The 26,694-nt window shown below is 40.5% G+C and overlaps 1 protein-coding gene across 14 annotated transcripts in view; it reads left to right on the top strand.

Moving 5' to 3' along the window:
- The window catches only part of FAM13A (family with sequence similarity 13 member A), a 116,048-nt gene that overhangs the window by 70,565 nt on the left and 18,789 nt on the right, over positions 1–26,694 (top strand). For 8 of the 14 annotated variants that reach the window (XM_042872215.1, XM_042872210.1, XM_042872214.1 and 5 more), the window contains 6 exons: positions 7,732–7,776; positions 9,327–9,506; positions 12,333–12,519; positions 15,884–15,960; positions 16,650–16,692; positions 21,901–22,051. In XM_042872215.1, the coding sequence (XP_042728149.1) occupies positions 7,732–7,776; positions 9,327–9,506; positions 12,333–12,519; positions 15,884–15,960; positions 16,650–16,692; positions 21,901–22,051 (683 nt within the window). The remainder of the gene's footprint in view (positions 1–7,731; positions 7,777–9,326; positions 9,507–12,332; positions 12,520–15,883; positions 15,961–16,649; positions 16,693–21,900; positions 22,052–26,694) is intronic. The other 6 variants (XM_042872213.1, XM_042872222.1, XM_042872225.1 and 3 more) reach the window with 4 other exon arrangements.

Genomic DNA, 26,694 nt, shown 5'->3' with positions numbered 1-26,694 from the left:
TTTTTTTTTTTTTTTTTTTTTTTTTTTTTTTTTCTTGCTTGATATGCTCTTCAGGTAACTGTAGGCTTTCATTACATCTCTGTCTGGCTTAATTCATAAAACTGTCCTTCCAAGCTTTTTCCTAGATCATGGAAAAATGATTCAGGAAAAGATCTCTTTAGCTGGCCTTGTTGAGTTTGCTTGGGATATGAGGAGCAAAGATTGGAGTTGAAGAAGCTGATATCAAATCAGGAAATTTCTGAGAGAGAGGGAGCAGGTTTGGAAATTCTAAATTGAGGTGTAGACATGTTAGGATGGGGAATTAAATGTAGTTGTGTCTGTTGGAGTAGGGGGATGGCTTTCTGTGAAAATGTGTCATGCAAATGGGCAGGGAAAAGTCTAGAATGTACAGCTGGAACGTGAAGCAAGATCAGGGAAGGAGCAGCATGTCACCTTGCAACATGAGGCTTTAGGGCAAGCTTGCATCTTTTGTAGCACTGCTGAGACACAATTGCTTGTAAGTAAAGCTAACAGCTTGTAGGTCTTGGTTGTAAACACTTTAGAAATGTGTGCTGTTGAGGTCAGTTGCCAAGCGTAGTTAATTTGGCAGGAGAGCTAGCACTGTCTGGGCCATTTATGGTACTTCAACAATGGAGAATTTGAATGCGTGATGCATTTTTTCTTTGCAGTTTTGAATGTTAGTTGCTAAATGACCTCTCTGAATGTCTGCTTTATCTGTCTGATGATCAAATGTTTTTATTGCTGCCAGTCATACTTACGAAGTCTGAAATACTGTTAAGTAATCCTTCAAGTGAATCATGAGTGTGTAGAGAGAGTTAGGCCACTAGCCTGTTCATACAGTAGTTTTTGTAGAGGTAATTTTGCAACAAGTTAATCAAATGGGAACAAGAGCTCTTTATATTGCAAACAGCGCAGAGTGCTTGGCTTTTGCCAGACTCAAGGACGATTCTGTCTCCTGGGTTTTGCCAGGACTAAACTGGAGAGTTGATTCTGTACGGTGTAGTACTGTGTCATGTCAGCTAGCAATGGAGATTCCCTTGATGTTGTTTTTATGTGTAACACCAGTACTTCACTTATCTCCAAGTCAGAATGGTCAGAATGCCAAAAGTACATGATTTTTAAAAATTTCCCTGACTTAAGATTCTGAATTGGTCTTCTGGTGTTGTGAGTTTTCTCTTCAGACATAGTCATGACCAAGAATTGAACTAATTATCACTGTTGCTCTATAGGGAAATAAGCAATCATTAAAGGTACAAAGGTGATAAATGAGGCAAAACATGATGCAAGTTTAACGAGAGAGGTGATATAAGTACTGTGAAATTATTGTTCTGAAGACTTCAGAGGGAGGAAGAAAAAGATTATACATAATCTGTCTAATTTCAGCAAGTTTTTTTGTATTATGCCGTACAGAGAAAAAGGGCCTTTATATAAGACCTTAAAGATCAATAAGGAAAGAAAGAGACCTATATGTATTTTGTGAGGAGGAGAAGATCGCTCGTGGAAATCGTGGTGTGGATTTTTTTTCTTCTTTAGCCACTGGTGTAAAAGAATGGAATTGTGCATGGAGAAGTAGGGATGTCCTTGTACAAGGCCGAGATGAGGCTTCATAAAATTTCACTAATATATATTCTAAAGACTTGAGGTTTGTGAAGATCCTTAAGGAAGTAAGCAAGCCTGTTACAAAATGGAGCAAAGAGCAGGGAAGACTTATGTACCATAAGAAATGAGCTAGAGTGCATATATTTAATCTGGATTTTAGACAAAGGGAAAGGTAGATTTGTTAAACAGCAAAACTGGCTGTGATAAAAAAAAATAACTCAGTGAATAAATTGAGGTCCATTATTAGAAATGTTGTAGTTGAATCTGTCTCTTGTTATGCGTTTGGAGGGTGAGATCATTTGGATCAGTTTTGAGATGGAGTTCTGTGATTTGAATCCATTCAGTTGCTGGTGAGCAGGGCTGTCCTTTCCTTTTCGGTATTCCCTGGTAAGACTGTTCACTCAACTATATTTAGTACTAGGCAAGGAGATTTCTGCACTGTTGAAAGAAGAGGAAAACCTTGCTGGATGACTGATTGTTCTAGGCAGTCATGCCTGAAGGGCATTTTATGTTCCAAAAGCCTTTGTAATTAAACCTTGTGGAAAAGGGAGTTGAGATAGTTATATGGAGTGCTATGGATTTTTTAATTCCATTATATGAATGGGAATGTGAGTAATTGTACTGAGAAACCGTATGCAGTTTCATGTAATTAAACAGCATCTGGCAAAGGCTGTAAGCACACTTTTGCTCAACACGTGTAATGAGTTTTTAAAAGACAGGGAATCTACAGACATGCTTTGTGTTGGAATATCTGCTTTGTATTTGACATGAGTCATATAGATGCTTTCAGAGCAGTTTCCTAGTGAGTACATCCTGAAGTAAGGCAGAGTCATATTAAGGGGAAAAAGTTAAAAGCTTTCAAGTGTGGGAGCTTCCTTGTTGATATGCAGAGTGTTAAACCAAAATTGGGATGAGAGCTGTCATCACAAGCAAGGTCACAATTGCATTAGATACCCTTGAGTTCAGGGCAAGATGCTGGGCAGTTTCACCTGTTATAGCACTTCTTTTGTCTGTAAGTACTAATATCCTGTTGGAAGTATTTCATGCAGCTGTTTACCCTTTAAACAGTTGTTATATAAGGCAACTTATTTTACATAATACATGTCAAGCATTCCTAATATATTGGGTATGCTGTTTTATTGGATTTGCTGTCATCTACATCAGAAGAGTGCTTGGCTTCTTATTGAACACTTCCTTGTTGGTGAGACATGCAGTAAGAGTTCCTAAAGTCAACAGCAGTGTGGGGCTCTTTTACAAATTGTTATGTTATGGGATGCGTGCTATTGTCCTTCATCATACAGCTGTTGGCTGAAAATAGATAGTAGGCTGCTAGGTGCTCTTGTTCTCGTTGTCCAGCTACTGTGTGGATCTCAGACCATGGGACCCCTGTCAGTTGGTGGAGCTGTAGGAAGCTGGGAGTCCTGATTTGATACCATGAGTCAGGAGGACTATCTCACTAAGCACCCTGCACGTTCAGTGGAAGAAGGTGATCTGTTCCACTTCGAATCAGATACCTAGTATGGAGGCTGTGGATGGCCCCCAGAGGAACTTTATATTGTGTGGAGAGGATTGTGCACAGACACAGCTGTCTAGATTTGTAGAGGTGGGTTGGGTAGCATGCGTGAATACCCTTCAGTGCTGTCTCTGTTTCAAACAGTAGGTGTCAGTGTGCACCCAACCTGAAATACGGTACTAGTGTGCACGAAAGCAGCTGAATGCTGAAGAAAACAAGGCAGTTATTTTTCTGCTTAGTAAGGAAGTAAGTAATAAAAATATAATGTACCACATTTAAAGGGAAAATTATTGGATCTGAGCTTGGAAAAGTGTGAAGATAGTTAGAAACACTGAAAGCATGTTTTCTGTTTGATGGGTCTTCTCAGTAATTAAGAGCACATCTCTTTATTTTTCATCTCATTATTTTCACACTTAAATGCCAACACAATCCTTCTCTTTGGGGAATGTGTGTCAGATGAAATGGTTGCCTTAAGATAGATCCCATGTGGATCAGAAATATTACATCTCACAGTATGCAGCACTCGTGGAAAGTGAAACATTCTTAGACAACAGTAATAGCAGTAACAGTGGGAAAAAAAAAAAGAATTTCCTGGGTCATGTGCTAGAATTCTATACTACAGAGGTCTTCAGAAGTTTCTGAAGAAATTTTTAGTTATTTAAATATAAAATATTTAAAGGAACTTAAATAAATATTGTCTGCTTTGCTGGAATGGCAGAATGTTATCTTTTTCATGGCTGTTATAAGGATTTCTTATTGTTATGCTTGGCTTTTTGAAAGCAAAACCAGAAATATTTTCACTTTCCGAAAAAAGCACATGGATCATAAATAAATGTCAGCAGCGAGTGGCCTTTGTTTCAGATTGCAAGTACGGCTTATGATTTAGGCAGTTCAGTATGTCCAGCAATTAATTTATTCACTCCATAAGTGAAAACCCCATCTGGGAAAGTACTGTGCCAGTAAGTCAGTTTGTTATGGTTGATTCATACTGCGCTCTTTTAATATATGAATGCTGATAGGTTTTGCTCAGTAGGGCCTTGAGTGGAAAAGCAGGAGAGGAGTTTTGGTATCCAATTCAATTATTTGTTTGCTGTAACAAGATGCCCAATACAGACCAAGCAGAGTGTGGTTATTGCATAACATCATTCTCCAGTGCATATCTCTAAGTCTACAGTTACTAGCTGGAGTGGCAGAGATTTAATATCAGCCTAAAGCTGGCAGAAAATACAACTTTTCACATACTTGAGGTTGAAATGGAATGGAAGGAGAGGCCATAAAGTAAGGATTTACCTTGCGTGTGAAGCAAGACATGATCCAGAGGGAGCACCTGAGTGTGTGAGAGTAGCAAAAGACTTCAGTAAACAGGCTAGATAACACTGAGAAGTGCCAAAGGTCAGACTTCCTGAAAGGAAAAGCATTAGGGTAGCAAGAATCCACTTCAAGAGTTTATAGCATTTAAAACATCTGCACTGATGCAGGTTTTTTGGCTGGCCCTCTGAAAATAAAAATCCCCAGCACTGGAAAACTTTCTGCTGCTTTCTTCTACAGGCAGAATATCATTTATATCAAAAGTAACTATTTTTTATATGTAAGTCACAGTATGTTGTACAACAGGTGCATAACATAATAAATATAATCTTGCTGTGGAGATAATTGGCCGTATCTATCAGTGAAGTGGAGCTGACAAGAGGAGAAAATAATTAACCAAAGCACAACATGATTTCCCACTGTACAGATGATTTGATGAACAAAGCAGCCCATCTGAGGCAGCTCCCAGCACAATAGGGCGTGCCAAAAGGGCTCTTCTGGATGTGGCTTGCTTGGCCTGCTCTGTGAAGCATAAACCTAATGATGGGCTGACTTTAGCCACCCAGGAAGTTTGGAAAATGCTTCAGGATGCATCCCACATGCCTAGTGGCTCCTCTGAGCTGTGAAACCTATGGAGAGCCATGCCTATCCCTGCGCATGCCAACACACTCAAGCACATCCACATCCATCAGCAGGCAGACAAGAATCTGAAAGCCTTTGGATAACTCCTTCCTCTCTATATATTTATGTATTCTAAGTGGAAGTCCTTGCTATAAAAAATGTTTGGTGCAGAGTAAGTAAACCAATTTAGCAGTGTATTTTAATTAAACTTCAAAATGAAACAAGGAAAGCTATGAATTGCGGAATTTAAACCATCTGGAAAAACTCTGATTTAAGATCTACATATTGGAGATAGAGAGATAGATAATAAGAGAGCTTAAAATATCATGGGTCTAAGAACAAAGTCACATTCAGTAAATAAGGAAGAACTACCTGTAAGAGAAGTTGAAGAAAGGAGAGTGTGATAGCTTCACTTGCTGTCATTCACTAAGTTGGTCTGCAACTCTGTATGTACTTCCTTTGTATTTATTGATAGTTTGAAAATTGCTGTATTATTGGCTCTCTGACAGAATATAGTTTGAATAGGGTTCTTCTAAATACCACAAAGTAATTGTTATGCAGATGTGTGTCATTATGAATTAGTAAGCTTACTGTACTCAAAACTGAATTGGTGTTGGTAAAGCACACAGTAAACTGAGAAGGTATTTGGGAATTACAAACATTTGTGACATTTTGTTGAGGTATTTTTTTGCAGCTTTATCGCTTGATTCTTATTACTGCTTTTTGTGTTAAGAAGGTCCCGCGTGTTTTCAGTGCTGATGTGAGTGGTTTGCTGATAGTGACTGTTGGTTGGCCTTGAACATTGCACATGGGGATAACAGCATGAACTCTCACTCACATACAGTGCCTAGCAGTTTATTAGGTTTACGTGAAACAGGGCCTTGCATTTTCAAACCTGTTAGAAGTAGAAGGAAAAGCTGTTTCTGGATGTTTTATGCCTTGTCTGATGAATTGCTATACCCACGTCTTAGGAATGTTTTCAAAAGACTAGAGTCCAAACAATCCTATCTCCCCTTCTCTTTACCATCTTCCTTGACAGGAAAACAGAGAAAGAAAGTGTGATATGAAGGATACCGCACTCAGTATGGATTGCTTGTAAACATTATAGAAAGTTGATACAGTATTAACTTACCCACAGGTAGGAGCTGTAGCCATAAGATCAATTTCATATTATAATGTGGTTTAGCCTACCAGGCTGGCAGCTTACTTGTTAATCGATCTCTCTGATGGATCTTAAGATCTCTGGAAAGCCATATCTTAAGACACAGTTTCAGGCTCAGAAGAGGCCAAGTGGTTTGTGTAACTAAGTAGGAAAGCAAGGCGGATGCTTGAGATGTGAACTTCAAATTGCAAAGCCATGTAATAGTAGTCAAGATGTTGCATATGAGAAGGATCTTGCAAGTCTTTTCTGTATGTAAGTTGCATGTCTGAAAAATAAGTACAGTGATTTAATACCTGTTTGTGATTGTCCCATTCATGAACTCATTCAAATAACACAGCTACTCGGGTGTTGTGTAGGCAGTGTGGAATCCACTGGGAAATACGTGACTGCTTTCATGCTGTGCCACAGCTCCAGGGAGCTGGGTCTGCACATAGTGAGCAGGGCCTGGAGGGAATGTGTGTGGTCGGGGTATGCTGGTTCACCAAACCGAGGTGAAGGCAGTGGCTCAGCGGAGGAGAGCAGAAGCACGTGTGTCTGGTTTGCAGCTGGGGTTGTGGGTTTGTACTCAAGGGAAGCAGAAAGGAAGCCTTTAGTTAGCGAAGGGAAGTTGGCTGTTACTGGTTCTTCTGCACTGAAACAGTCTGTGAGAAACTGTTGGAGGCTGAAAGCAGTGAATGGCTGCTTTGGCAGAAAGCACTTTGTCTTATAACCTGTCCACTCTTTTCTGGAATTTATCAGCCAGTCACACTGCTAATACTGCTGATACAGGGAAAAACTCTAATGAACCCTCTGGGCCTGTAACGTGTCTGACTTAACGTAGATCACAGGGGTGATGAATGGTCACGGGGGTCACGTGCCGCCTTATCTGTAGAGCTGACTCAGCACTGGAGCAGCAGGCGGGATGGGACGTGGCTAAGCTGAGTCTGGCCCTGTGCAGAGGGAGGATAGCAGTGGCAGCTGTGCGAGGTGGCACGTCAGCTTGTTCAGCAGCAAGCAGTGACACCTGGAATTGTGTCAGCTTTTCTGAGCCTGGGCATGGCCTGGAAAGGAAAAGGAAAAAGAAAGAAGTGTGCATTGTATTTTTAAATACATGAACATAGAAAAGCTGCAGAAGTATTTTGAAGTGAAAAGACTATTTTTCTTTTCTCCTCAATTAATAGTTATAAGTCCTTCAACATTCAGTTTGCTGTCATACATTTTCAAGTCAGCCTCAAAAAGCAAGAACGTTTGTGATGAGGTTAAAACAACCTGCTGCCACAGAAAGCTCATGAGAAAGCAAAGGCTCTGCAATGTGTTGAAGCTGAAATACTTTCCATTAGATCTTGGAATGATGGGCACATGAGTTCTTGAGGATATTGGCATTGTCACAGTGTGCCACGTCTCTGTGGGAGCAAAAAGTCCCAAAGGGGAAGACTTGTGGCATGTGCATGCAATCTATAAATCTTTTCTTAGTGCTGCGAAGAACAAATGTTTTAAGGCATTGTTGCACTTAGTAGATGTAACTTTCTCCTCTTTTTATTTTACACAGCACCCATGTATCACAAGTCAGTAGTAACATTCCTGCTACAGGAGAGTAAGTGTCTCTTTTACTATTTTGTAGCTTTTTTTTTTTTTTTTTTTTTTTAATATTTAAAGTTTTTTAAGTATTGCTGGCTATTCTTTGATTTCTCTCTAAGGGTTGCTCTTGCACAAACAAAAAGGACATTGTTTCCCAAACTTTAGAATCTGCAATGATAAGTTTGTTTAAGCAGATTCTGCACGTATAGAGAAGCTATTCATGTTGTCCTCGTGCTCTTGTTTGCACCCTGTCCTGTCTCAGCAAAGGACAGGACTTGATCCCTGAACTAACTCCAGTGCCAGTGAGAGCACAGAGCTGATGAGTTGGCACCCCTGCCAGAGGTTGGTGGGATTGCAGGGCTGATTCTTGTCAATACATGAAATACAGATGTGCTCATCCAGTTGAACCATAAGATTTTTTAGCAATTGCTAAGATCTTTTGACTTTTTCAGGAAATGCAGTCTCAGTAGATTTAAATCTATAGCAGCTTAGCAACAGCTTTTGTAAATTCTCTGTAGAAGTCAGCCCAGGTGCACGTTCACATGCTTACAGCTACCAGGTTGAAAATTAACCAGCATATCTTGTAAATAATATTTTTAGTTACGGAAAAAGCACTTGAAGTTAGGTAGGGAATTAGGTCAGGCATGTTTGAAAAACTTTTTCTTTAGCAGACTACTTAAAGCATTGCAAGAAACATGGGTGGAGCAAGGAGACACTGAAATGTGTTTCCTAATGATGTTTAAAAAGTAAAAAGCGTCTTATTTAGATTTTGCCCATAAAAACTTCCTCTGATTAAGGAAGGAAGGAAATATTATAAGGAAATGTGAGTGCCAAAATGAAGTAGATTTGGTTGTGTTGAAAGTTTGGGCGGCCTGACAATTGTAATTGATGGAACTGCAGAGGCTCCCCTGCTGTGGCTTGTGTGGAAGCTCTCTTAGAGCTTAGCTCACTAAGAGAGTGCCAGGGGGCATGATAGCAATCTCACACCAGAATACTTTGAGAGCAGCTGCGGATGTGTGCATTCATGGTATGAGAACAATGCAAAAACAGCAAGAGCTCAGAGCCAGGTCGGTATTCAGTCACTGAGTGGAGTGTACAGTGAGGTGCTGTCAGCATGTTTTCATCCCCCCTGTGAGATAACATTGAATCACCTTGCAGATGACTTGTAGACTTACCGAGCTCCGATTGCACCACGGACTTGACCAGTGTCATTGGTGTTTGGGTGGCAAAAAAGATCTTGTCAGAGCAAGAAATGTTAAAGTGGAGGGTAAAAGTTGTTGATGGTTGCAGTAAAGCAGCTGTTTTACAGAAGGCTCAGGGAACCCTAGAAATTTTCAAGGGCAAAATGAACTGGAGAAGCTCAGCTTCACTGAAGGACCTGAGCATCAAGGTATCTGAAGATTTTGGCTTAGCTTTTTGCAGACATCATGGGCCCTAGTGCATTTTATACTGCCTTGCCATCGTATTAAAACATAACCCTGTGATACTCATCCTTTATGTACTGTTGCAGAGAAGGAGCTCCAGAAACTATTTGAGCTCAATTGACCTTATTTTTCGGCTTGACAGGTATTTAGAGAAGACAATCCGCTCAGCCGTGGAGCAGCATCTCTTTGATGTTCATGGCTCAGGCGGCCAGAGTTCAGAGGACTCTGAATCGGGAACATCTTCAGCCTCTTCTAATGTGTCTGCCAGGCAGAGGAGGCGACAGCACAAAGAGCAGGAGGAAGCCCGGAGAAACAGAGACATGTACGATCCTGATTTCTTCGTTTTGGAAAGTATATGTGATCAAGTGTACCTTAGTTATGTCCTCAAACAGGCGCTGCTTGGTGGTTCTGTTAAGAAATGTATTGGTCTTTGCCCTCTGTTGAAAGTACAGCCTGCAGTGCCTGTGCAGAGCTTTGTTACATCAGTGAGAGCTGAGAAATGTGGAGTTTATTAGAGATAATTGAGTGGCCAGAGCATGATAAGAAGACACCTATAGCAGTATAGTTGAGTTCTTAATTGAAGTGTTTTGAAATGTTTCATTGCTGTATTTACTGTTTTAGTGGAAATACCCGAGCAGTTGACCCTAGGGCCAGTAAAAACCATTCTCCTTCTGTATGTGTAGGCACAACTTATGTTCAGATCTATTAAAGAGCCCTAGGAGTTCATCTGAAAGTAGAAATGATCCTTTTGAATAATCAGAACCTAAGAATTTTTATCCACCATTACGTTAAATGTTATTTAGTGACAATTTTCATAAAATGTCTACCAAAGAGTAAAAATAATACAATTTTTTCATTTTATCCTGCTGTAGTTGTGGCATGTACTGGGTGGTACAAATGTGATATAAACTACCACAGCCTTAAAAAGCACATGTCCAAGGCATAGGTATCTTTGAGGAATTGTAACTGGAGATTTTGCAAGCACGTAATCTAATTAGTGCTTACAGATACATCTAACTTTAAACATTGTGCTAATTTTTTAAGGACTGTGCATTTTTGGCTGCAGTATTGGATTGCTAGGATTTCAAGTTAGATTCTGAAATACAGATCTAGGCTGTTGTTTTTCTAGGATGCTGAATTCTCCAAATCCTGTTGGATCTGCACCTTTCTTTACCAAACAACTTTTGCATATAACCATAAACTTTAGTACCTCAGGTGAATACTGCAGCTATGTTATTTCCCAATACATGCCAGTGTTTTGTTTTTGTTTTTCAAAAGTCCGTAGTCACAAAATAAAAAAGGCATTTCCATAGTGAATGAAAATATGCTGTGAAGATGGACTGGGAAATGAGCACTTGCAAGTCACCTAAGTAGCTGGCAGCAGCTCTGCAGTAGTTTTTCTTGTTTAGTAGCCCTGCTGTCAGGCTTCACAGGTAAGTAGGTCAGAGACTGGCTAGTGTACGTGTATGGAAGCATATAGTACTGCAGGGTTTTTTTCAGCATTGTGTTACAGAGCATTACAGAGCTGCCTAGGGCACTCAAGCCTATCTTGACGCAGTTGTTCACGTTCAGTCCCTAAAGCCCAAGCCAAGAATTTAACACATTGGAAGTTTTGAATGTTGGCTTGGTTTCAAATTATTTTCCCTGGTTCCTGTAGGTCTGAGTGCTGACACTTCTGGGGGTGGATTATCAAAATTCAGAAATCCTTTCAAAACTACTTCTAACCCCCCACCCCCACCCCTTTGGTTGTCAGTGACTTCATCTTCTTGCCTTGTGATAGATCACAAGAGGATTTGTAATGTCACAAGATGGAACTGCAGAATTAATACAGCTAGGAAGAGCATTCATCACAAAAATACATACATGCAGACCCAGGCTTTGCAGACTGTGATTTCTGCAGGCTGTGTATACGTAATAAATCTACTCAGGACATTGTAAAAACTTTCAGAGAGGCAAATGGACTATCTGAGAAGTTTTAATCCTATAATCTCTTTGCATCTCTCTTCCAGTAACCAACCCTAGAGATTTGAGATCTAGAAAATCACTGGAACTTTGTTGTTTGGTTTTTATTCTGAATACTTAGTCGTGCTGGCTCTGTCCAAATACCGCAGACTAACCATTTTCTTATTACTCTACTGCAAGTCAAGAGAAATTCTGCTGCTGTCTGTGAAAGCAAGCTTTGGAGTTGCACAGCACTGTATAAGGCAGCTGCACATCAAGTAGTTAGCAAACATGTAAGTTTTTATGTCAAGTGTAAGCAGCTATTCTTTAGCCTGAACAGGATAGTCTTAGTGAAGAATGGGATGCGTTGTTTTTCTTCTGTTTCCATACTGTAGTTTATCTGTTATGTGTGTGCCTGCTCAGTATTGCATAAAGTAGAAGACCACTAACAGATTGTGAAGAAAAGTCTGCATTGTAGGACCCAGCGGGACAGTTGTGCAGGGAAAGTTAAGCTGTTTGCCAAGCCCATGAAAAACGTACACAAACCAGGCAAGCACAGAGAGCCCCAGCTATCTTGTCACATGATGGTTTCTACGTAGTTGCCCTATTGCTTTCCAGCGCAGCAGAACAGTCCTCTGTCCTAGTTGTGTTGCTATTGCAGAGATGCTTTCCCTTTTTTATTTTGTGTAATTTCCAAATAGGAATCAATCATTTGACTGAAGCACCACTGCCTCGTTCTTGCATTTGAGAAGATGAGTAAGAGGGACGATTATATGGTGTCATGGACCAAAGGAGCTCCCTGTGCCACAACTGTGAATCAGTTTTCTATATTAAAAGCATGCGTCTTACAGGAAAATATGCTGCATATTCTCTATAAAAGTACGACAGACAACTAGGAGTTAGACTAGCTTCCATCTGAAGTCAGTGGGATTCTCTGCGTTGGCTTTAGTCGGAAGTGAATCAAGTGTTGGCCCTGACAGCTTTCTCACCAGGAGTGTATACACCTGGCTTTCACTCCTCAGTAGGATTTAGCATTTCACAGTGTATGTTGTTTGCTGCAGTAGGAAAAACCAGAGATACTGGTTTCATAGGGCGTAGAAGATGTTGCCGGAACTGCACCAGTCAGCATAATACATTTCTGTATTGCTATCATAAATGTAGCGGGAGAGCATTTTTAACATTGTTTTAATGTCACTTTTTGTTTTAGGGAAGTCATCAACAAGGAGAACATTCCATCTGGTTTCAGCAATCTTGAAGACTGTATTCTAACTACCCAAGAAGTAGAAAAGTTACAAGACAACAGCTCTGGATATCTTAATGAAAGGAATAAACCAAAACGGCAGAAATCCAGCACCAAACTTTCAGAGCTTAATGACAACCAGGATAGTCCTGTGGTAAGCTGGCATGCTGCACTATTTGACACCTAGGGTGGGAAAAAGATTTTTTTTTTTTTAATTTCAGTGCACATCTGGTTCCCTCTGGTAGCCACTTAATACATGCATAAGTGTCTCTTCTTGATTATGGGGAATACTTATCTCTGCACTTGTAATCTTTGTAAAGAGGAATCAAGAAGCTATTTTTCCTTCATGATCCTCTTACTTCTCTGTAGTCATTTTCTCTTTCCATGACTTTTTTCTTATGTCTTCTGCATTTAGCAAAGTATTACAGAAAAAGAAAAAGGATATAATTTCTTTTTCCCAGTCTTTCAAAACTCTTACGAGGTGAATGGAACTTCAGATACAGGATCATGTTTTAAGGTTGAGTTTATTTTTATGTTTCTGTTATAAGTTATGAAACTACAGATCTCAAATGTCTTTCCGATAAGATGATAAAATGCATGTTATTCCTTTTCCCTACAGTCTATATGTCATGTTACATTTGCAGTTTGCAAAACGCTTTTGAAGCGTGTTGGTCCCAGAGATTATTTTTCTAGCCAGACTTCACTGGGAAGGTATAGTGGGCACATGTATAGTGCTCTAAAAATCCAGAATACTGTGAAATTTATGCAGCATATTTTTGTGTGACCTCACAGGAGAGAGTTTGTCAAATTATACATGCTGTAGAAGAAAACTGATGTTGTCTCCTTCTCTCTCAGCCAACCAGACATTGATTATGGTGTCAGCAATTGAGAAACTGTATTTTGCTTTTGAGTATGGGTTCTGCTTACAGTAGATGCACTCTGCATCCTGGTGCCTGGATCATGCAGCTGCTAATAACAGCGAAAGCTGTGTGAAGAGATTAGAATTCTGAACTACAGAGCATTTCCTTTTAAGTTTTAGTCTGCTCTGAGTTCCTTCTTAATGTAATATTGTGTTGTGACTCATTTTGTTTAAGTTGTGAAATTGCCGTGGTCTTATGCTCTACCCTCTGTGCAGAGATCCTAAGGAGAGGCAGATTTGGCTTCTCTTTTTGATGAAAAGAAGGCGAGATGCCAAGAACTGTAGACTGTACTTAGATTAACAGTCAGTATCAGTAACCTGTAATGTGATGTTTGGTGAAAGAGCATGTGCTTCTCGCTTTGGGTATTTGATTGTAGCTATGGGCTTGAAGGCAGGCGAACATCAAGCGCTTGTACTTCTTTCTGTGCTTCTACTATGTACCTACACAGCGCACAGCAGCTTCAGTGTAAATAACAATTTGATTCAGTATTTGGGGAAAGAAAGTCCATCAAAAGTTTCGGTTAAGAGTGTAAACTGAGGACCTGAAGAACGCTCCTAAAGTCTTTAGAAGTTCTTTAAGGAAATGTCCTCAAACTTACCTGTCTCTACTGGACTTTGCCCTACCCTTCATTTTTTTTGATTGTTTTTGAATTTTGAAGGGACAAAGGCTGAAAGCAATTTACAACAAACTGACCATGCACAAAGAGCACTTTGGTTAAGGTGATTATTCTGTCAGTATGGTCCTTGTTTGCTTTGCCAGAATTGCCACAGTGGAACTGTGAAAGAAGAGCGTTGTTATGAAACAGCCTGCAGAGAATATGATGTTACTCTTTATGAAATAAAAGCACAGGCTGCTCTTTAAGCTTTCATGAATGCGCTTATTTAATACTCACGTATTTGAGACTGCCAGCAGGATGCAACGTGTGGTACCTTTGCTTTCTTTTGGCTATATCTTTACCCTTAAAATAGGTTTTCAGTAGGTTGAATTAGCTACTATATAGGTATAACAGGACATAACCTGCTTTTGCTAATAGGGCCTTCCCATGAAAACAAGATTGTGCTGTTGTTGTTTCTTCCCCACCTTTTTTAATTGTCCTTCTGTAGCAACAAAGCCTGAAAGAATATGTAGGACAGTGTGTGGAAGCTCTCCTCTTAGCTGTCTAAGTGAATCTGACTCAAAAGTACAAGTCAGCAGTGGAAAAATGGTCGGTTCCATTGGTTCCAAGCAAAGGAGCATTAAAAGCTTGTAACTACACTTGAGTCATAGTAGCCAGGTTCCACTAGGAGTTGGAGAATCTCATTAAGCAAGGCTAGAATGACTGAGCCATTTAACTCTACAGGGCTGGAGGTGCAGCGGGTGAGAGGAGGCTGTGGGTGCCCCAACAACCACACTCTTCTCCACTCATTTCCTTCCTCTTCTTTAAGGCAGATTTGTCCAAATACCAGAGTACAAAACCTCCTGGTCACATGCCCAAAGTGGCAACATTGTGTTTTCAGTACGTACCTCTGGTGTGGTGTGTACCGTTTTATTTCTTCAGGCTTTTTGCAAGAATGCACTCTAGCTATAGGGTTGAGGCAGTTTTGAAGCATATTTCCAATATGGAAGAACTCAGTACCTTCACTTCTGCTTACTTTTTTTTGGTAGGTGCTCTATGACTGAGTCACAGTCAACAGAAAGTAAAACAGAATTATTACATACAAACTTAGTGTGTCTGACACGGCTTTATTTAAAAAAAAAAAAAAAAAGTATTATGATCAATTCAGGTGAAGGGTTTGATTTTTCCTGTGAATTTCACCATCAGTGAGCCACAGAGTACTGCTGCCTTGATGTGCAGTATTTAATTCAATTCATATTTCCAGATTGACAGTTCTGTGTCCCCTTTCTTCAGCAACTTTGAAATATCAAAATAGAACAGAAAACCTTTTCCAAGCCGACAGCATGTTTCACTGTTAAGATTTGTGGAAGAGTGAAACCAACAGCATAAGTCCTTTGTATATCAGAGTCCAGCTTGTCATCGCAGTACTTTCTCAGGCACTCAGAAAACATCAGCACTAATATTGCTAGTGGTTACCAAGACAATTTCAGCATATGTTGTTGTAATCAGTTGGATTTCTTGCCTTGCATTCATATTAGCAGAGCTTAACGTTACCTCTGTGCAGACAGTAGTGTCTGTGTACTTACCTAATGACTTGAGAAGAGACTATGGAAGGGTTTGTGTAAGAAGGAATCTTTTCTAAGATGAGCACAATGAATGCTGCTGGGAAGATGCTCTGGATTTTGGTACCTGCTCTGGCAGGACTTTTACATATCTCAGAATTGCTCTCTTGCTTTGTGTATCAGTTTGTAAAATAGGAACTGTAGGATATCATTCAGTGTTATTCTGTCAGGCATTTTGAGGTCAATTAATGAAAGAGAAAAAAGAAGCAGTGAGTAGTTGTTTCTACTGTAGGTTGTTTTATTATACGTGTACAACAGGTATTCTGATTGCTGTCTTGTTTCTAGCAGTCCTGCTGGATAATTCTGCATTTGATTAATGGCCTGGGGTTTGAATCTATTTCCCTCATGTATTTCATTGCTTTAACGTTTACTGTATTGCAGAGTATGGAAAGCTTTAGCTCATCCAGGCCTATAGACAGAACAGGACCTGATGACATGGAAGTTTTATCTGAAGAAAGGTGATTTTCTTTCTTTCTTTTATTTTTAACTGATTAAATATATGTACACTTTATTTTCCTTGTGATTGTAGTACTCAGAGACAGAATATGAGGGTTACGTTTAGTTATGCTGCAGAGCAATGTTACCTGTTACCATGTTAGCTTCAGAGTGGAATTGTATGGAGGCACTGCTCACAGCATGTGGGCTCTGTCCTACTCTGGATGTCAGCAAGTCTCCCAGTCTAGAAGGAGCAGCACAGAAAATGCTGATGGTGCAGACTTGAAAAGAAGTTGAGCTGTAGGCATCTGAGCCTGCATGCTCTTCACAGGGGACTGCACAGCAGCAGATGCCTTCTTACCTGGCCTTTGGCTTGGGAATCAGCCCCTTTCTTTGTGCTCCACTCTCCTATGAAAGCTGTATAATAGCTGCACTTTGCTCTCCTAGTACAACATTTCTTTCTGCAAATAAGCTTGTTGGGAGAGGTGTATTTGTTTGTAAAGGTACAAATAGCTCCTGAGAAGAAGCAAAACAGATAGCTTAGCATTTTGAAGTGCTGTAAGCCTGCATCCCTTCATTTAGTGAAATGCATCAACAAACATGGAGTATCTGAAGTATCTGAAAACTTGAGTATCCAGGAGTCATGGTTGTTTTTATTGTAAGTGCGGTTTTGTGTTTGTAATATGTTGATTGTTTTTGTTTTGTTTTGTAGCAAAGAAAGTGAAAGCGGTGAGGGTTTTTTCAGGCATTCTCAGGTTGGTAATTTTTCTTTCCTCGTTTCAGTTTTGTGTGCTCTAAATGGGCTTTTTATTGAGTAGAAACAAGTAGTTAGGCATGTTCTGTATTCCCAGTGAAATGTTTTTCTCCCGGAGAAATGGAGTTAGCATTTGCTTTTTCTTTCCCACCCCTGTCCTTTTTTACTTACGTAATTAAGGACTCTCTCAAGTATTGATGATCCCGAAAGCATCTGCTTCAGTCCCTTCAATCCTTCCTTGCCAAAACAAGAAGCATGAAGTTGAGCACTGTGGTTTGAGTGATACTGAGTTCCTTTGCAGTCATTGCAAATAGAGTGTATAACTGCTTATCTCCCAGGGTAGCAAGATTAGTTTGTGTCTCTTGATTTATCTAAAATAATTTTGGTCTTTTATTTGTGATTTCTCCAGTGTGGCTGGTTACCTGGGAACGCAGGTGTCCCTGATCATTTCTCCTACAAACCTGGTTTGACTCCTGCTTCTCTTTGAGGGCTGGTGGTTGAAATGAATGTCAGGAGGGGAGTAAAAGGGAATTAGGCATTTGTCAACAACTTTGTGCCAGATTTTCCATTTCTGTTCAACACTCCTGTATCTGCTTGATGGTTTTCCATCCTAACTTCTCATTAAAGAGAAGACTTAAGTTGTGTTAGGTGAGCACCTTTGAAGCCACCAGTTTATCTTTGCCTGATATACCTCTAGACATCTAAAACAGTGGGGGAAGTTACCTGAGGCACCTCTGCCTCAATTGTGCACCCATTTTAGAGGAGAACTCTAACAGCTGTAGACAGCATCTGGCATCTCTGGCCAGATGGATTTAGTGGAGGGCTGTGAGTATTTTTAAACCAGCATTCTCAGGTTTTGTTTTGAGTTGTTGGTATTTTGTTATGTTTGTTTGTTTTGACTGTTGTTTTTTTTGTTTGTTTGTTGCTGCAGGGGGTAATTTTTTTCTTCTTTCCTCCCTTCCTCCATTCTTTCTCTCTAGCAGAGAAGACACAAGAGACTATTGTTGGGCTCTGACCAGCAATGGAGTAGCTGCTCCTCTACAAGAGGGTGCTCAGCACTTGCTTTGATCGTTGCTTTTATTAGGCTTAGCCAGATCTTCTGCTTTGCTCCTAGAGAGGCATTAATCCCCAGGTTTCCTGCACATGGCAGCACTAATTCCTGGCAGCTCTGACTCGTGAGCTGTTGTATTTCCCGGAATACAAACTCTGCAACACCTCCAAATTCTTACTGCATGTGGAAAAGGTGCTGTTGCTGCCATGCCACAGAGTGCTTCCATTCAACTTTCAAATTAGTTTGGAGAGGAGATATGTTTGAATGTGAAATTATGGTCTTAAAATTAACTCATTAAGAAGAGTTTTAAAATTCAGTGCTAACTGTGGGAGGAGATGTAGTCATAACCCTCATAACTCATAAATCTCATAGGAGATGGCATTATATAGGAATTACAAGGTCAGGAAAATGTTACATTCCTGCAGAGTAGTTTTACATTCCTTTTCCTGTAAAAGCCTGTTGCTTTAGGGTAGCTTAAAAACATACCTTTTGTAGGAAATATTCAGAATGAGGAAGGGACGTTGTTAATTTCTTCTCACTTGATCTGAAAATGTTACGAGAGGTATTTGGAATTGCTTCTAGCTATTGCCTTACAGACCTAAGGCAGTAAAAATACCTTGAAACATAGGTCTTGAATGAGTTTTCAGTGGTTTTGTAGCATTCATTATCTGCCCTTGGAGTAGCTAGGTTCCGGGATGAAAATAAGTAGTTTCTAATACCCAAATTTTGTTGAGGGAAGTTGTTCTGAACAGAACCTGAGTATCACTTTCTCAGTAGAAGTCTGCATGCAGCCTGAGACCCTCACTCTAAGAAACACTGTTTGCCACAATGTTGCCTATACTTCGAATGCAGTAACACAGAAATATTTGTCAACTTGTTGATGACATTCAGGTAGTGTACTAAGTCTGGAAACCAGAAAAACTTGTATTTTGTCTGGTGGCAAAGCAAGAAGAGAACTGCAGAAGTTTTCCATCTGATAACTTTGGCCACATAATCCACTTTCATTACCAAGCTCTTCTGTAGACAAGAGTCCACAATGTGGAGAGTTAAATTGCACTTATTTTCAGAAAATACTTGAGGGTAGGTCATTCTTTTCTTTGTTGATGTAGCAAAGTACTTAACTTTCAAGATTGACCCAGCTCTGCAACCAGTGTAGGGGAGAAATGGCATGAATCAGGATTGAGCTGGCAGCGTGTTTGATTTTTTGCATTTAGTTATATTATCAGGAGATGCTTAAGAATGCTTCTTGCTGGTGGTTGCAATGGATGATCAGATGTAGGGGAAGTATATCTTTTGTATAAAATTCATTTGAATCCACGTGCAACTGAACAGAACACAGCTTCCTCCTGATCTGAATTCAGAGATCTGTTTCCATTTATTTCTTGCTGCTGGAGCCACTCTTTATGCTGAATCTCCTTTGGAGCAGAGAAAGCTGCAGACTTATCCCCAGGTTATTTACATCTGTAGTTATTAGTGACTGCAAAGCAGATTCTAAAAAGCATAGTCAAGTGCCTAGTTTAAAATTTTTTTTAGTCATTTATGTAATATGTGCAATGCAGCATGGCTGCCAACTGCTTCTGAGATCATAAAGTTGCTGCCCCTTTGATTTATGAGAAACAGTGGCATATCTTTTCCTAAAGCGAGGCAGTTCTGCCTTGGTTTTTGTCCCGAAGGTTGGGAACTGGAGGTATCAGGAAATCAAATGAGAAAGTAAGCAATGAGGATACTGAATTACCTACCAATTTGTGAGTTTTAATTCAAAGAAGGTTAAACATCTGCCTTCTTGTGTCTCCTGGGTTTATACTAACATTGTTTTTCGTAACACCTAATGATTTATTCATTGTATTAGAGGCTACATCACTGAGCAAGTGAGCACAGAAAGGCCAGTGACTGGCTGCAGGCACAGCACAGGCCTGATTGAAAACATTTCTGACAAGTGAATTGACTTTAGAAGGAAAATGTGCATATAACCTTCCTACTATCTGTAGTGGAGATGTTTACGCATCTGGGAGAGTGTCCTTTTGTCTGCTACAAACATCTTTTCAGGGTCGTGGTAAGTCAGTACACTCTTCGTAGAAAGATGTTTAGTTCTGTAATCAGTATCAGTGATGGTAATGATACACTGTTTTGAGGCTGCTCCCTTTTGAAATAGTTAAAATGTAGGTAAGCTCTTCACACTTGTTACATGCTGTTCTTAATGGCATCAATTTGAAGCTTATCACTTGATTTCTTTTGGCCTTAAAGATCTGTGCTGGCAATTTAAATGCAGTTTATAAACTGGTACAGTTTGTTCTCTAGCAAGTGCAAAATACTGCCTGTTTCTGGCCGCTGGCCAGTCTTTCTGTTTATAATGTACACTGACTATCTCAATTCTGGCAGGAAAAGGAAATAACATTTTACTGGACCTTGAAGAACTATTTAAGTCCTCCCAACCTAGAAGCAGCTTAAAAGTTGTTGAGTGGTGAATTAGCATTTTTCCATGTGCAGCTTTCACAATAACCACATTTGTAATCAGATTTAGCGTCAATCTGTACGAGTTATTAGTGCCTTGGCAAACTGTCATTTGGTGTTTCCTTTTGTTATAATGTTTTTAAAAGGTGATTTATTGAAATGAAAAGGAAATACAAACCTTATACAAATACAGCACAGAACAGTGTTTACTAATACTAGGATGTTCATCATCCAGGTAGATGGGACTGGATCCAAATAAAAACATTCTTCGTGCAATGTGTGAATTGGGCAGGTATTTTTCCTTCTCTACGTAAAGATTACATGTTTTTCTCAGCTAAGAGGAAAAGTAAAAAACAACATGCAAGTTTTATGGCCGTGAAAAAAGCCTGAAATGTGCCTTACTGATATCCACTAAAAATATTGATTTGGTACAGTTTGGCCATGCTTCAGAATTTACAAGAAAAAGAAGTCCAAATGTAGAAGTTAGTTTTTTTAGACACATTGTCTTCACACATTAGCTGAAGCAGATTGTAAATAGATTATCAGAATACCTGTGGGGAAAAAGTCTGTATGTTGCTTACCTGCTAGACAATATTTGAGAGACCAAACACTTCGAGTGTAACACTGTGCATTCGCATGGCTCTGTGTCTCCCGAGTTTGGACGTGTCCCACTACGTGTTTGTGCACATGCTTTACTCTTCCTGTTCCCCACGGCCCTCTGTGAGCCATTACAGCTTGTTTATTTTATTGTGGTCAAACTGCCTGTGTCACGAAGCCCTGTTGCAGTGCACGCACAGTGTACCTGGCTGAGATTTCTCCACAAAAGCACACGCTGTGTGTGGTGTGTCAGGATGAGTAGTGGTGAGGCAAACAGCAGTTACCTCTAGGTAGCATTAAATTATGAACCATTTACTTGACAGCATTCTGCCATTATTTTTTGTTGTTGTTGCTTTCTTAAGTCATTGGATGTTTGTGCGAATGTTTTGGCTCGTTCCCAGAGTCCGCACTGCTTTCCAGCTGAGATGCCAAACCCCACTGCCGTTTGGATTTGCGCAACACTGCTTTAATACCCAGAGCTCCTCCATAAATAGTTCTGCTCTCCCCACGCCCAGCTAGAGAACAACCACAGGAAATCGGGGAATGTGCAGCCTGCACAGCTTAGCTGGCACTAATTGATTTGAGCCAGCACAGCCTGCATGAGAGCACTTGTGTACGTAGCCTGCACTGCTTGCTGTCTGCAGCTGCTACCAGTGCCTGATTTTTAGGAGACCACGTATTGCCTCAGCCTTGCAACAGCATTTTTGTTGCCGTTCCAAGGAGCAGCACTCCTGTAGGAACTCTTTGCAGCTTCCTCTTCCTCTCCCTTCCTCCCTGCGGTCCTCCCTCCCTTTTCACCCCAATCAGTCAAGCAGAAGCTTTTTCAGCTGCATGCTGTTGTCAGGGCAGGCAGCGTCAGGAACTTGCTGTGGCTTCCTGAAGAAGGGAAGATTCAAGGGAGGCAAATAGATGTTTTTATCAGTGTCAGTGATTGGTACGTAGGGGCCACTGCAAAAGGCTTTGAATTTGGAACTGGAAATGTCAGGTTCTTTTTATTTTGACTTTTTTATTTAAAAGCGTGAGCTTACTGCTGCTGTGACTGCAGGGTTTTATTCCTGCCTCTTCATCTCAAATTTTTTTTTTCCCCCCCTCATTTCTGTGGGAATATAGCAGCCTTCAAGTATGAAGATTCAAGAACACCCAAGCATTCCTGAAAACAAGCTGCAAAGAAATCAAGATGCTGATGATCAGGAAAACAGCTTTGTGTCAGAAGTGCCTCGGCTGGATTTGACAACGCTGTGCGATGACAACAACTGGGAAGGTAGGATTTGTTTCATGGCTGTCCAAACGAGTTAAAAGAGAGAAGGAAACCTCAGTGGGCTGGGTATATCTTTTTGTGCTGAAGTTCCCTTGCCAAAAACAACAGGAAAGCAATTTTGTCCTGAATATGGAACTGAAAGTTTGGAGAAATTGGAAGTGAAATTCTAAATGGTTACTAGTTCCACTTGTCCCTTTGAGAAAGAAAATATGTTGTTTTATTCTTGAAGTTATGTTCATGTGCTATTTGATACTGTAAGTCCCTGTGTGCTTTAGAATAACTTATTTCTTGATGGCTGGTTGCTTGACTGCTAAGCCGGAGCTCTAAGTAATAGTGCTTTCTTCAAAGAAACTGAATATTTCACAATCAGGAAGGAAAAGTCTTCTTTCTTTCTATTCTTTTACTTCTGTTGTTATTTGGAAGTAAAGATTCAGATCTGGAAAGGACAGCTGGGGGGAAAAAATGGCTGTCTATCTAGTACTTTGTACCTTCATTATTCTTATAAACAATATCTTTTGAATGTATGCTGTGAAAAAGTTAAGATCACAGGCTCAAAGGGCAATGTAAAATTGCTTGTGGTTTAAATTACTTTAATATAGTTCATTAACACTCATCTCCATAATGAAATCTGTCGTGCAGAGTTTGAGCATTGTGAACTTCCATTTCATTTGAAACAGAGGGAATCTGAAGTAGTCCAGCATTTCTGGGACCTTCTCACTTACTGTGTCTCTCTCCTTTCTACAAGCAGGAATTGTCCTGCTCATTTATGCTTCAGAAGTGAGAGAGAGGTTTTGACAGGGAAGAAATGGGAAGATGCAAGCATTGTATTGTACCAGTCAAAGCAAGAGGGGAAAGATGTCTAACTGTAGTTTATTAATCTAGAAAGGAGCACTGAAAAGTTAGTTAAGTTCTCTGGTCCTATCTCCACAGTGTACGTGAGTTGATGTACTTTGCCTTTCTGTCTAGTTAAGACACCTTGAGCATAAGTAAAGAAAAGCCACAAGCCCTGGCTGCCTTTGATGCAACCACGCAGCCAGTCACCATGGACAGAAGAGAGTTTCTCCGCTGGCTTATTAGCGGGGATTCCCTGGGTGATATCACCAGGCGTGCGGCGCGGCTGATCAAAGTGATGCAGAAGGGCTCCCGCGGGGCCTTGGCTGCCCTGGTGTTGGTGAGGTGCCAATCAGCACAGTCCCTCAGGGCCTCGGGCCGGGTGATCACGTCTGTGTTCCCAGAGGTGATGTGTGGCTGCAGCCATCATGTGAACCTCTGGAAATAAAGACTCTTTTTTTCTTCTCAGTGCACGCCTGTGGCAAGCAGTGTTACGAATGGGAGTCATATGAGCATGTGAAGGGCAGAACACAGCTCCCTTCTGTCTGACAGAGGTTTTCCCATGGTGTGAATTACGTTGCACCTTGGTACAAATCCCTCACTGTAGGTGTGTGTTTGTGTTTGGATCCCAGCTTTCTTGCACTGCAAATACAAAACAGGATTTATGAGCACCTGTGACTGCATTTGAGAGTGCTTCTTTCAGATTCTTCCTCCATTTTGTTCAGATGTTTTTCACAAGAGGAAGAGGTAGGTAGCTGCAAACAAATGGGCTCTAGAGTGAGAGAGATGTGATCTCCTAGAACACTTGCTTACGAGAATCACCATTTGGTTAGTTTGGGTTCGAATGCAGCAAAATGGTGGCCTCTGCATCTGAGCAAGGAGACAGGGAAGATTCTGTATCTGTGGATGTGAAATCAAGCTTTCTAAAGCCAGAAAGGGCTCGATGCTAACATCTACTTTGGGATTTCTACTTCTGATGGCAGAGACTGTTAGTGAGGGTATGCAAGGCAGGGTTGTGCCACTCATGCACAGCTCCAACAGGCCAAGTACTGTCTCTTCCCTGCCAGCATGCATCACTCAGGGCTTTATACATCTCATCTGTGTCCTTACTGCACCTCTGGCCCTTCCCCAGTGGAAAGGGAAAGACCCTATGTCTTCAGCTATGGTAATGACCAGTTATTTGCTGTACCTTTGGAGTGAGTTCCTTTGCAGGAGCTACTACAGGAGGTGCAGGGTATGGTGTGAGCAGGCTGCTGGCAGAGCATCTGCGTGCTGAGGGGGAGGCACCATCAGCTGTAGCTGTCACTGCCTCTGCACACAGGCTGAGGAAGAGCCTTGCAGAATGGGCACAGAATTACATAAGGCAGCCCTGTCTGCTGACTAGCTCTTATTCTTCACTCAGGCAGATTTCCTATCATGTTAAGACCAACGCTGTCATAAACAACACTGATTCAGGGGCACTGCACTGCAATAGCTGCAGTGTGAACTGGCAGAGTTATTCTAGAAATAATTTTTACCTGATTATTTTAAAGATTTGCTGTGCAGTCAGACTTGTACACAAGAGGAGAGATTAGATATACTTCTATGGGATGTGTTCCTCTTGCTGTGGACTGTGTTGGAATTGAATGCCATGAGTGGGAAGGACACAGTGTTCTCTCAGAATCCAGTGCTATTGTGCAGAATTCTTACCAAATGTTGCTAATTCAAGCACAGAATTTGTTATCCTGCCCTCAAGGAAAAATCTGGAAGTATGTTGCTCTGCTAATAGTGGCTGGCCCTGTCATCAGCTTGGAGCTGAGCAGATAGTTCAGTAAGTTGATCTGACACGTGTGATTGCTACCTATGTCACCTCATTACTGAGGTTTTAAAAAAGGGTTCTGTAAATGAAATTTGAAGCAAAGTTTGCAGTAACAAGCTCTTAGGAAACAATCAGCAGTCATTTTTCTTTTAAGCTTAAAAAAAAAACAAGGCTAAAAGCGGAAGTTTAAAATGAATAAGCATTCTCCTCAATTTTGAGAACCCAAGTATTGTAGCACTAAGACCCTGAGGGTGAAGCTGATCTCCAAATAGTTTTGAGGCGGATTTAATTGATACTTTCCCATAAAAAAAAGGAGGGTAATGAGAAGGAAAAAAGCATACAGCAAAGAAACAACATTCTAGAATTGTTTTTGACACTAGCCTTACATCAGTGTATTTGTGTGCAACAGACATAAATCAAACGGTGGTGAAACATTGTGTTTTTATCACCGTATGTAGAAATGAATAATTGCATTGTTTACAGATTTCATTTTATAGCAGCAGTATTAAAAAAAAAAAAAACAGCATTTATTATGATGCAACACTATTTGCAAATTGCAAAATTGACTGGATAGCTGGTAAATGTTTCATCTCACTGACAAATTAAGGTAGCTCTTTGCTTGGGCCGTTCTTTTCGATTTATTTAGGAGGAATATGCCAGTGCTGTTTAAGGATGTAAAATGCTGACCAAGTGAATGTTTTGAGGTTTTGAATTGCTTTATTCGTTCCATTATGAGATGTCTTTCTGGGGTCTACTAAGGGAGAATTTAGTGCTAGGACCTCAGGTGTTGTAATTAGTTTAGGCTTTTTAATCCCTCGAGACCTACTTCAGTTCACAGCAGTGAAGATTTTAGCCTCCTGGGGCTGTCACGTGTGTGCTGAAGCAGAATACGTCAGCTGTATGGCTACAGAGAGAGCACAAGCCCTCGATGGCCTTTTGCTGGCTGTACCTCTGGGCAGATGCACATGGCAGTACCCCTCTGCTGGCCCTGCAGCCCCCAGTAATCCTGTCACAAATAAAAAGCAGTGCAATTAAAGAAGAAATAAAAAGTCAGACAGCAGGATGGCATGGAGCTGATAATAACCCCTACTGTATTTTATAAAATTCGTTTTTCTTCTTGCTTGATACAGGTTTATTAATAAGACCAGTCCTTTGTGTGGCAGATTGATGCTGCAACAGGTGTATGAATGCCTACAGGGTTTTGCAGAGCAACACCTGGCAGATGGCTGACAGCTTTGTTAAAAGATTAGCTGGTGGTGACATTGGAGAGGAGTGCGTCACTGCTGAGGGTCTGCAGGCTCCATATCAGTATTTCACTTCTGTGAAGTGACAACTTGGAAAAGGCAAGAAAAAAAACCTGGAAGAAACACGAGAGTCTGACCAGGAAATAGAAAATTTGCTCACCTTTTCTCTACACTGGCACAGCCATTCTGGTTAAATATTCCCAAAGCTATTTATTTTTTTTTCCACAAAAGGCTTTTGTTATGAACGAAAGAATTACACAGAAGGAATACAGAGGCTTTCTCAGAGTGAGAGATCTGTTCAAGACAAAAGAGTACAGGTAGCTGCTCTGTCAAGTCAGTGACAAAGAAAAGGCAAAAAATTAACTTTTTTTACTGAGACTTTTATTCACTTAGCAGAAATAGCCACAGTATTAAAACTAATAAATATTTCAAACCTGAACTGTTAAGTCCAGGAATTAGCAGTCTTTGGAAAGGGCTTAAAACTTTCATATATGTATCTTTTGTAAATAAATAACAAAAGAGGCTATAGCTTCTGTTGAGCATGGGTTGATTGTTCACTATCAGAAAAGGAAGCTTCTTACCCTGAGTGGGTTACTATTTGTTTGTGCGCTCCAAGTTTCTGGCACCCGATCCATGTAAAGAACAGGACAGCCAGTCTGTAACTCTGATCCAGTTCATGGTCTGATGTAGATAAGATCCGTAATTCTAAATAACTACATATGTTCCTTTATTATTTGCTTTATTCCTTTTGTTTATGTCCCTTCGTTTTAGTA

The sequence above is a fragment of the Lagopus leucura genome, unplaced genomic scaffold (genome assembly GCF_019238085.1).
Source record: "Lagopus leucura isolate 7727_CA_CO unplaced genomic scaffold, USGS_WTPT01 Super-Scaffold_100004, whole genome shotgun sequence".
Taxonomy (NCBI): Eukaryota; Metazoa; Chordata; class Aves; order Galliformes; family Phasianidae; genus Lagopus; species Lagopus leucura.
The sequence above is the reverse complement of the archived record's forward strand: the minus strand, read 5'-3'. Positions and strand labels throughout refer to the sequence as shown.